Source organism: Aquarana catesbeiana, linkage group LG11, assembly GCF_042186555.1.
Source record: "Aquarana catesbeiana isolate 2022-GZ linkage group LG11, ASM4218655v1, whole genome shotgun sequence".
Classification (NCBI taxonomy): domain Eukaryota; kingdom Metazoa; phylum Chordata; class Amphibia; order Anura; family Ranidae; genus Aquarana; species Aquarana catesbeiana.
In genome coordinates this window covers 108,981,928-108,994,344 of record NC_133334.1, presented here as the reverse complement: position 1 = coordinate 108,994,344, position 12,417 = coordinate 108,981,928, and the positions used below count along the sequence as shown (strand labels likewise).

The 12,417-nt window shown below is 49.8% G+C and overlaps 1 protein-coding gene across 1 annotated transcript in view; it reads left to right on the top strand.

The window, feature by feature from the left end:
• The first annotated feature begins 8,474 nt into the window (after positions 1–8,474).
• VPS51 (VPS51 subunit of GARP complex) overlaps positions 8,475–12,417 on the top strand; it is a 33,124-nt gene continuing 29,181 nt past the window's right edge. Inside the window, exon 1 of the mRNA XM_073604867.1 lies at positions 8,475–8,728. Within this exon, the coding sequence (XP_073460968.1) occupies positions 8,558–8,728 (171 nt within the window). The 5' untranslated portion in view covers positions 8,475–8,557. The remainder of the gene's footprint in view (positions 8,729–12,417) is intronic.

Below are 12,417 nucleotides of genomic sequence, written 5' to 3'. Positions count from 1 at the left end.
TCCCAGCACTGCCTACCCTTTTGGGCATGGCGGTCACTAGAGCTTCACAGGTTGCCACTAGAGTCCTCTTCCACTCCTCCATGATGACATTACGGAGCTAGTGGATGTTAGAGACCGTGCGCTCCTGCACCTTCCATTTGAGGATATCCCACAGATGCTCAATAGGGTTTAGGTCTGGAGACATGATTGGCCAGTTCATCACCTTTACCCTCGGCTTCTTTAGCAAGGCAGTGGTCATCTTGATAGTGTGTTTGGGGTCGTTATCATGTTGGAATACTGCCCTGCAGCTCTGTCTCCGAAGGGAAGGGATCATGCTCTGCTTCAGTATGTCACAGTACATGTTGGCATTCATGGTTCCCTCAATGAACTGTAGCTCCCCAGTGCCGGCAGCACTCATGCAGTCCCAGATTATGTCACTCCCACCACCACGCTTGACTGTAGGCAAGACACACTTCTTTGTACTCCTCACCTGGTTGCCGCCATACATGCTTGACACCGTCTGAACCAAATACGTTTATCTTGGTCCCATCAGATCACAGGACATGGGTTCCAGTAATCCATGTCCTTAGTCTGCTTGTCTTCAGCGGGCCACTTGTGCATCATCTTTAGAAGAGGCTTCCTTCTGGGAGGACATCCATGCAGACCAATTTGATGCAGTGTGTGGCGTATGGTCTGAGCACTAACAGGCTAACCCCCCACCCCTTCAACCTGTGCAGCAATGCTGGCAGCACTCATACATCTATTTCCCAAAGGCAACCTCTGGATATGATGCTGAGCATGTGCACTCAATTTCTTTTGACCATGGCGAGGCCTGTTCTGAATGGAACCTGTATTGTTAAACCGCTGTATGGTCTTGGCCACCGTGCTGCAGCTCAGTTTCAGGGTCTTGGAAATTTTCTTATAGTCTAGGCCAGTGATGGCGAACCTTTTTGAGCCCGAGTGCCCAAACTGAAATAAATACGTTGGTTTTGTGTTGCAAAGTGCCAACACGGCAATTCGCGAGAGAGGGGTGCTGAGGGAAAGAGAGGGGGTGTGTGAGAGAGAGGGGGGACACACACAGAGAGAGGGGACACACACAGAGAGAGGGGACACACACACACAGAGGGGACACACACAGAGAGAGGGGACACACACAGAGAGAGGGGACACACACACAGAGAGGGGACACACACACACACAGAGAGGGGACACACACAGAGAGAGGGGACACACACACACACACACACACACAGAGGGGACACACACACAGAGAGGGGAGACACAGAGAGAGAGAGGGGGGAGAGAGAGAGGGGGGACACAGAGAGAGAGAGAGAGGGGACGCACAGAGAAAGAGGGGGGACACACACAGAGAGAGGGACACACACACACACACACAGAGGGGACACACACAGAGAGAGGGGACACACACAGAGAGAGGGGACACACACAGAGAGAGGGGACACACACAGAGAGAGAGAGAGGGGGGACACAGAGAGAGAGAGAGGGGATGCACACAGAGAGAGGGGGGGGCACACAGAGAGGGGGGATACACACAGAGAGAGGGACACACACAGAGAGAGGGACACACACAGAGAGAGGGGACACACAGAGAGAGAGGGGACACACAGAGAGAGGGGGGACACAGACAGGGGACACACACAGAGAGAGGGGACAGAAAGAGAGAGAGAGGGGACACACAGAAAGAGAGAGGGGACACACACAGAGAGAGGGGACACACACAGAGAGAGGGGGGGGACACACAGAGAGAGGGGGGGGACACAGAGAGAGAGGGGGGGGACACAGAGAGAGGGGGGACACACAGAGAGAGGGGGGACACACAGAGAGAGGGGGGACACACAGAGAGAGGGGGGACACACAGAGAGAGGGGGGAGAGAGAGAGAGAGAGGGGGGAGAGAGAGAGAGGGGGGAGAGAGAGAGAGAGGGGACGCACAGAGAAAGAGGGGGGACACACACAGAGAGAGGGACACACACACACAGAGGGGACACACACAGAGAGAGGGGACACACACAGAGAGAGGGGACACACACACAGAGAGGGGACACACACACAGAGAGAGGGGACACACACAGAGAGAGGGGGGACACAGAGAGAGAGAGGGGGGACACAGAGAGAGAGAGGGGGGACACAGAGAGAGAGAGGGGGGACACAGAGAGAGAGAGAGGGGACGCACACAGAGAGAGGGGGGGGGCACACAGAGAGGGGGGATACACACAGAGAGAGGGGACACACAGAGAGAGAGGGGACACACAGAGAGAGAGGGGACACACACAGAGAGAGGGGGGACACACACAGAGAGAGGGGGGACACACACAGAGAGAGGGGGGACACAGACAGGGGACACACACAGAGAGAGGGGACAGAAAGAGAGAGAGAGGGGACACACAGAAAGAGAGAGGGGACACACACAGAGAGAGGGGACACACACAGAGAGAGGGGACACACACAGAGAGAGGGGACACACACAGAGAGAGGGGGGGGACACACAGAGAGAGGGGGGGGGACACAGAGAGAGGGGGGACACACAGAGAGAGGGGGGACACACAGAGAGAGGGACACACACACACACAGAGAGGGGGGACACGCAGAGAGGGGGGACACACACAGAGAGAGGGGGACACACACAGAGAGAGGGGGACACACACAGAGAGAGGGGGACACACACAGAGAGGGGGGACACACACACACACAGAGGGGGGACACACACACACAGAGGGGGGACACACACAGAGAGAGGGGGGACACACACAGAGAGAGGGGGGACACACACAGAGAGAAGGGACACACACACACACACACACACAGAGGGAACACACACAGAGAGAGAGGGGACACAGAGAGAGAGAGAGAGGGGATGCACAAAGAAAGAGGGGGGGCACACAGAGAGGGGGGACACACACAGAGAGAGGGGACACACACAGAGAGAGGGGACACACACAGAGAGAGGGGGACACACACACACACAGAGGGGGGACACACACACACACAGAGAGGGGGGACACACACAGAGAGAGGGGGGACACACTCAGAGAGAGGGGGGACACACACAGAGAGAGGGGGGACACACACAGAGAGAAGGGACACACACACACAGAGGGAACACACACAGAGAGAGGGGGGACACACACAGAGAGGGGGGGCACACACAGAGAGAGGGGGGGCACACACAGAGAGGGGACACACACACACACAGAGGGGACACGCAGAGAGAGAGGGGGGACACACACACAGAGAGGGGACACACACAGAGGTGGGGACACACACAGAGAGAGGGGGACACAGAGAGAGAGAGGGGGGACACAGAGAGAGAGAGGGGACACACACAGAGAGGGAGGACACACACAGAGAGGGAGGACACACACAGAGAGGGAGGACACACACAGAGAGGGAGGACACACACAGAGAAAGGGGGGACACACACAGAGAGAGGGGGGACACACACAGAGCGGGGGACACAGAGAGAAAGAGAGAGAGGGGGGGACACACACACAGAGGGGGACACACACACACACAGGGGGGACACAGAGAGAGGGGGGACACAGAGAGAGGGGGGACACAGAGAGAGGGGACAGCGAGGGGGAGCAGAAAGAGGGGGACACAGGGGGACTGAAAAAGAGGGGAGCTGAGAGAAAGGGAGACCTCTAGCTCTGTCCCTATCTGCAATCCCTGCTCTGCCTCCATGCCCCAGTCTTTGTATGCAGGTATTCAGTGTATAATTGTGGCCGGTACCTGTCTCCATACTTGATCCGGGAGAGCCCTCTGCTCTGTTTCAACCAGTGGCTCCCTCATAGCCTGCGCCTCTCCGCCTGTCCTCGTCTTCCGGGCCCACAGTCAGTCTGTTCTCCGGGCCTCACTGTTGGAGCTTTGAGGAGTCCAGGCTCCGGAATGCTCCAGGGATGCCCCTCTTCGGCCATAAAATTAGGCTCTTCTCTTCACTTCCTCCCGCGCTGTCATGCTTGTAGCCTACCACGCGGAGGATGAGGGGCCGCCCACTCACTTGTGCAGACAGTTTCCTGCACCTAGCCGCTGCTTGCTTCTATCTCTCCCCCCAGCTGTTAGGCATGTAGCATTCCACACGGAGGCTGCGGAGCCGGCCACTCACTCACTCGTGCAGATCATTTCCTGCACCTCGCCGCTGCTTGCTGCCATGTTCTCCCCGCCGTGAACCTGGACCCTCTCGCGTGCCCACAGAGATGGCACGCGTGCCATAGGTTCGCCATCACTGGTCTAGGCCATCTTTATGTAGAGCAACAATTCTTTTTTCAGATCCTCAGAGAGTTCTTTGCCATGAGGTGCCATGTTGAACTTCCAGTGACCAGTATGAGAGAGTGAGAGCGATAACACCAAATTTAACACACCTGCTCCCCTTCACACCTGAGACCTTGTAATACTAACGAGTCACATGACACTGGGGAGGGAAAATGGCTAATTAGCACCAATTTAGACATTTTCACCTAGGGGTTTACTCACTTTTGTTGCCAGCGGTTTAGACATTAATGGCTGTGTTTTGAGTTATTTTGAGGGGACAGCAAATCTACACTGTTATACAAGCTGTACACTCACTACTTTACATTGTAGCAAAGTGTCATTTCTTCAGTGTTGTCACATGAAAAGATATAATAAAATTTTTTTAAAAAATGTGAGGGGTGTACTCACTTTTGTGAGACACCCATGTGAAGGGCCATGTTTTGCCAGGTGTTTTGTGCATGCGCATGCAGGCAGTACCCTTCATGTACAGTGCCTTGAAAAAGTATTCATACCCCTTGCAATTTTCCATATTTTGTCATGTTACAACCAAAACAGTAAATGTATTTTATTGGGATTTTATGTGATAGACCAACACAAAGTGGCACATAATTGTGAAGTGGAAGGAAAATGATAAATAGTTTTCAAAATGTTTTACAAATAAATATGTGCATTTGTATTCAGCCCCCTTGAGTCAATACTTTGTAGAACAACCTTTTGCCGCAATTACAGCTGCAAGTGTTTTGGAGATGTCTCTACCAGCTTTGTACATCTAGAGAGTGAAATGTTTGCCCATTCTTCTTTGTGAAATAGCTAAAGCTCTGTCAGATTGGATGGAGAGCGTCTGTGAACCGCAATGTTGAAGTCTTGCCACAGATTCTCAATTGGATTTAAAGCAGAGTTCCGCCGATTTTTTTTTTTTTTTTAAGTCAGCAGCTACAAATACTGCAGCTGCTGACTATTAAAATATGGACACTTTACCTGTCCAAGGCGCCCGCAATGTCGGCACCCGAAGCCGATCTGTCCCTCGGCTCTTGGGTGCTGCCGCCGCCATCTTCGGTAAGGGAATCAGGAAGTGAAGCCTTGTGGCTTCACTTCCTGGTTCCCTACTGCACATGTGCGACTCGCGCTACGCGTTCCCACTGGCCTCTGCTGTCTCCTGGGACATCACCTGCCACATCACTTGCCACAAGTTGGATTGTCATTTGCCACGTCACCTGCCACAAGTTGTGTATTGTCCACTTGCCACGTCACCTGCCACAAGTTGTGGATTGTCCACTTGCCACATCACTTGCCACAAGTTGGATTGTCCACTTGCCACGTCACCTGCCACAAGTTGTGTATTGTCCACTTGCCACGTCACCTGCCACAAGTTGTGTATTGTCCACTTGCCACGTCACCTGCCACAGGTTGTGGATTGTCCACTTGCCACGTCACCTGCCACAAGTTGTGGATTGTCCACTTGCCATGTCACCTGCCACAGGTTGTGGATTGTCCACTTGCCATGTCCCCTGCCACAGGTTGTGGATTGTCCACTTGCCACGTCATCTGCCACAAGTTGTGGATTGTCCACTTGCCACGTCACCTGCCACAGGTTGTGGATTGTCCACTTGTCACGTCATCTGCCACAAGTTGTGGATTGTCCACTTGCCACGTCACTTGCCACAAGTTGTGGATTGTCCATTTGCCACGTCACTTGCCACATCACCTGCCAGAAGTTGGATTGTCATTTGCCATGTCACCTGCCACAAGTTGTGGCTTGTCCACTTGCCACGTCACCTGCCACAAGTTGTGGATTGTCCACTTGCCATGTCACCTACCACATCACTTGCCATGTCACCTGCCACAAGTTGGATTGTCATTTGCCACGTCACCTGCCACAAGTTGTGGATTGTCCACTTGCCACAAGTTGTGGATTGTCCACTTGCCACGTCACCTACCACGTCACTTGCCATGTCACCTGCCACAAGTTGGATTGTCATTTGCCACGTCACCTGCCACAAGTTGTGGATTGTCCACTTGCCACGTCACCTGCCACAAGTTGCTTGTTCAAATCTAACAACATATGGGTCAAATTCCAATTATACTTTGGATAACAGCAATACTAGTGGTGTATTGGATTGGATCAAGGGCTCATTAGGGTATATAAATGGTCTATGAATCACTGCAAGCAATTACAATTGTTTAAAATATTTTTTTAATGGTTTTTCATCATTTGCCATCATTTTTGAGATTTTTAAAAATGCTTATAGACGCAAACGCGGCTAAATGCGGTACCGGTGTTTAGCCGCGTTTGACAACTGAAATGTGGAAATCTTCTGCGTCTGAACCCATTTTTTTGCTTCTGGAAAAACGAGGTTAAACGCAACTGCCTAAAAATGCCTAAAAACAAGACTGTGTACATGGACACATAGGATAACATTGAATGAGTTCAGGGGCAGTTGAAAAAAGTGTCCAACTGCCTCTGAACGTGTGTTTAACAGCGTCTCGTGTGCATGAGGCCTTACAGTTATAGTGAGATTACATTACACACAGGTGGATTCTATTTATTAATTAGGTGACTTCTGAAGGCAATTGTTTCCACTAGATTTTAGTTAGGGGTATCAGAGTAAAGGGGGGCTGAATACAAATGCACACCACACTTTTTAGATATTTAAAAAAATTTGAAAAACATTTATCATTTTCCTTCCACTTCACAATTATGTGCCACTTTGTGTTGGTCTATTACATAAAGTCCCAAAAAAATACATTTATGTTTTTGGTTGTAACATGACAAAATGTAGAAAATTTCAAGGGGTATGAATACTTTTTCAAGGCACTGTAAATTCAATTGGGACACAGCAAGTCCATGAACACAACCGCTGTTCCCAATTTGACACCTGTGTGGGTGCAGGTATGACATGCCTGTCTGCGGATTGTGTGCATCTAATGCAGGCAAAACAGGGTCCTCACATGGATGTACGCCTAAGTATGACTGTGTGAATGAGGCCTAAAGCTTGCGCTGTGCAATCACTTTCCCATAATTACCTTAGTTAAGCTGGCCATACATGGATCAAATTTTGGGTGACTCCTACTGAACCATCCAGAATTCTTTCCATGGTTGTAAAGTTCAGCTAATGTTGATTAATGATGGGCCCGGGTGTGTTCGGATTGAACCCACAAGGAAGCCAGCACTGCACAGCACCAATCATAGGCAGCGTGTATATGTGCAGCTGCTGGTCGGGAAATGCCTCACTGCCTATGATTGTCGGAGTGCAGCGACAGCTTCCTGGTAGGTTCGATCCAAACACTCCTGAGCCCATTACTAATGTTGGTTATTCGTTGACTTTTGTTAAAGGAGGCGGGTGGAAAATCATCCACTGAACAGTGAGTGTGTCCAATCAGATGCAGTCTCTGTTCAGGTATTCAGACAGCCACAGGCACCGGCTGTCCCAGTATTATAGCTGGTACTGCAGATTCCTCCATCTGTACTGTTTAATATGGAAGGGGAAGTGTGTGATTGACAGAGCTGAATGAGATAAAATAACTAAAGGAAAAACTTTTTTTTTAAGCTTAGGATAGAATGTGGATGAATTAGAACCCGTCAGGTGTTTGTTTTTTTGTCCTCTTTGGTTTGTTTTATGTCCCTGTTGGGGAGATTCACCCTTCCTATTTGTCAATTTTACCATTACAACAGAAAGTGAAAGGAAACCCCAAATTTTGTGTAGTCCCCAGAACAGTAAATAAGGGGAAATCTTCCAATGGGAACACTAGTCCTGGTGACCCTGGTAGCAACCTGGGATTTTCTCACTTTAAAGGGATCTCCTCTCACTTCCTGTTTTGGCTATAGGACAGGAAGTGAAGGAAAATCTCCCCGATGGGACAAAGATGTAAAAAAAACTGAAAGCCCTCACTTACTCTAGCCAAAATGAACAAAAACGTTGCCTTCAGTTTTACTTTAACAAGTAAGGCTAGCTTTACTTATAAAGACTTTCAACCTGATAAAAAAGCACTGACACCTCCCACTAGAAGGCTTGCTAAGCTTTATTATTACAACTCAGGCATTTATTAGCTTTCTAACACTTATTAACACCTCCAAGCTCAGGAACCGCTTTGGTATTAAAATGTAAAGTCTTCAACATCTAATTAAACATTAAATCTCTCAATTACAGTACCATTCCATAGTCCTGAGAAGCCCGCACTGCGCATGCGGCATCGCCGACCTATTCCCATCCAGTACGGAGGCTTCCTGCTACTCCTTCCATCTCTGCGCATGTGCAGAAATCGGCAGCTGGTACGCCTGCGCAGTTCAGCAGACTGTGTGGTATAGAAAAGATGGCTGCTACCGGCAGTATGGACGAAGAGGATATGGGAAAAAAACGGAAAGCTCACGGAATGTTGAAGCTTTATTATGGTATAACGGAGGAAGGGAAGAGCGGCGAGAGGTTGTTGGATCCCACCGATATTGATGGCGTTCACTTCAACCCAGACATGTATCTGACTAAGGTGACGTCATATCCGGCTGAGTGTGAGGCTGTGTTGTGCATACAGTGCAGTGTATAGAATAGACTTCATCCTGTGTATATCACAGTACAGATCATGATCTCTGTGAATTGGTCTAGTGTTGGAGAGAACAGGAAGTAGAAGACATCTCTGTCAGGTTTCTTTTTGAAGGTGTCCTTTTGGGGAGATTTTCCTGTACTTCCTGTTTAGAGACACACAGTAGGAAGTGAGGAGAGAGATCTCCAAGGGGAAGGAAGTCTTAGATATTAGTTCAAGGAGTAGTGTCCTGAATGAAAGGCTTCCCTCTCTGTACCTTTAGGCAGTGCTCACACACGTGTACTAAAGCCTGAGCCTACACCCGTGTGAGGGCCGTGTGTGCCCCCATGGGGATGTACAAGGTGTTCTGTGCAGGCAAGTTTATTCATGCAAATAGGGTCGCAGTGGCTGTAAGGACACATGATATCCATGTGTGTGCATGACCCTGAATACACGCTGGCTGCATCCAGGACCATGTGCCCGTACAGCTGTCAGATTGGGAGTAGAGATAGGTTCAGGTTCTTAGTCCCAACTAAGGATGAGCTCCGGCGTGTTCACACAGCTCACATGCAGAGCCCGTCAGGAAGTCGGCACAGCGCTAATCACAAGCAGTGGACATTGTCCCAATGTGTGGCTGCAGAGATCAGGAAATGTCTCCTTGCCTGTGATTAGCGCAGCACAGTACCGACTTCCTGGCGGGCTCTGTACGTGGGGTGTGGAATTGTCTCACTGCCTGTGATTAGCGGTGTGCAGTGTCGGCTTCCTGGCGGGATCGGGCATGCGGGTTGGGACTAAGAACCAGAACACGCACGAGCCTATTCCTAAGAGCCCTTTCACACTGAAGCACTGCTAAAGCGCCGGTATTTTTTGCAGTGCTTTAGCGGCACATTTTCGGGCGCTAGTGGGGCATTTGCTTTACAACATGACTTGGAAAAAAAAAAGACCTGCTTTGCAGCGTTTGGAAGCCCTACCCAATCATTTCAATAAGCAGGGGAGTTTGTGGGAGTGTATTTTATAGTGCTCCCAAACCGCCCCAAAGATGCTGCTTACAGGACCTTTTCTAACGTCCCGCAAGCCCAACGCCCCAGCGTGAAAGAACACATTGAAATGAATAGGAGGCAGTTTTCAGAGGCTATTTCTAATGCTAAAACGCCTGAAAACTGCCTCAGTGTGAGGGGTCTAGTTGGGAGCAGTGGCTGTGTCTGTATTGATATAAATGGGGCTGCCTGCACAGGGATGCATGGAGCACCGATACATCCACATGTGGGTACACACAGTACACTGTAGTACACCTGTGTGAAGGAGGCATAATTCAGTCGTGTCATATTTTCCTCCTCGGGGCTGCATTGCGACAGAAGCTGGCTACATGTTGCTGGGATTTAAACAGTGCTGACTCTTGCTGGCCGTGTAATACATACATGCAGTGACAGGAAAAGTTGACTAAAGCATAAATGAAGGCAAAATTAAAAAAAAAAATTTGGAGTGCAGAGAGATTAGAACACCTGTTTTTATTGCTGTCTGTGCCCCTGTTAGGGAGATTCATCCTCTCTAAGGCCCCTTTCACACGATCGGACGGTTCAGGTCCGCCTGTCAGTTTTGACGGCGGACCTGAACGGGCGCTCCATGTTAGTCTATGGAGCGTCGGATGTCAGCGGAGACATGTCCGCTGACATCCGACCCCGTCTGATCCACTAAAAGCAGACGGATGGCCCTACGTCCAGGTCCGTCGCTGGTGGATCGGATCGGGTGAGATCTGATGAAAACGGACACGCTGTCCGTTTTCGTCCGATCCCTCCATAGGCGGCAGTGGCGCCTGACAAGCCCCTCCCTGCTCAGTGAGCAGAGAGGGACCTGTCGCCCACCGGCTCAGCGGAGATCAACGGATTGATCTCCCGCCGAGCTGGCGGACCGAGGCGGGCTCCGTGGAAACGGAGTCCGCCTTGTGTGAAAGGGGCCTTGGGCTTCATGTACACGGGACGTTTTTACAACCTCTCCTGAACAATTTAACTTGACAGATAGTAACCGACATTTGAAACGTCCGTTTTGCCGCATTTAGCGGCTAGAAGCGTTTAAAAAGAAAAACATTTTTCAAATAGCCAAAAATGAAAAACGCCTGTAAAAATTAGTTACTGCGTTTACAAGCTGTTACAGACGTTTGGTGTTTCAAATGCCTCTGAACATTCGTCATGAACGCATTTTTTTGCGTTCCAAAAAATGCTTCTAAACTCAACTGCCTAGAAACTACTATAAACAACCCTGTGTACATGTACTGATAAGATAACAGAGGAGAGTTCTGGGGCAGCTGAAAAAAATGCCCAGCCGCTCCTAAACGTCCGTTTACCAGCAGCAGTGTACATGAGGCCTAATTGTCCTGTTTACCATTTTCACTGAAAGAGAAAGTAAATCCCACATTTTGGGTTGTCCCCAGAACAGTAATAGAGGGAGTGAAGACACTAGTTCTGGTGACGTTGCGGACAATTGGGCAGGGTGGATTTGATTTAAATCATAATTTTTAAAGATCAACTCTCATCTCTGTCCTGCAGTGGCTCCTCCTCTGACCCGCTGTTGACTCACCGACAGTCCCATTCACTTTAATGGGACGGCTGGTGATGCGGCAGTGACACAACAAGGTGAGGGACGTGGCGGCAGCAGGTGAGTGGATGCCCGCTAACAGGCGCTGCCATGATGGATCTGAAATGACAGGTGCTCTTTAAATGTTGGGACTCATGCTTGCTGGTAGTTAGAATCTTTAATATTTGCAAACAAAATGAAGGTTTCTTATGCAGAATAATAAACTGTCAGGTTAGTAAAACAGCGATATCAGAACCGATTCAATTATACAGTTTGTAGTGTACATCGATTTGCAAAACAATGGGATTAGGAATTTTCCTGAACTGTGTCTAATCTTGTGGTTACTGTGTGGATGCATCAATGTAGTGCATGTTATCTCAGCTTGCAGAGCTTGGATTCATATAGGCCCCTTTCACACTGGGGCGTCGGCAGTAAATCGCCGCTATTTTTAGCGGCGCTTTACCGACGTTTTTGCAAGGTTTTCGTCCGCTAGCAGGGCGGTTTTAACCCCCGCTAGTGGGCGAATGTGGGTTAAATGACCCGCAAAGCGCTGCTACAGCGGCGCTTTGCCGTCGGTTCGGCAGCGGTGCCCATTCAGTTCAATGGGCAGGAGTGGTGTATACACCGCTACAAAGATGCTGCTTGCAGGAGTTTTTTTAACGTCTTGCAAGTGCACCGCTCCAGTGTGGAAGCATTTGGGCTTTCTCACTGGAGAGACAGAAGAGGCTCTGTACAGGCGCTATTTTTAGCGATGTAGGGACTGTAAAGCGCCTCAGTGTGAAAGGGGTCTAAATGAGTTTGACAAAAATGTAAATCTTGCAGAATATAAAGCCTCATGCTACATTCCTAAGCTCCATTTCATACGGAATAAAAGAAATGATTAATGTATCTTAACCCCTTTGCACCGACTGTACTCAAATTTGCGTTCATGGCTTGAAGGGATTAAACCTGGGGTGATGCCTGCAGCTGCCGTGAGACCCGAGCCACCAGTCTAGGCATCCGCCGCCTAGGCTGAGACTCGAATAAAGCCAAATTTGGCTTTGATTGGGTCTTCAATGTAAAATTCCGGAAGCATCGTCACTTCC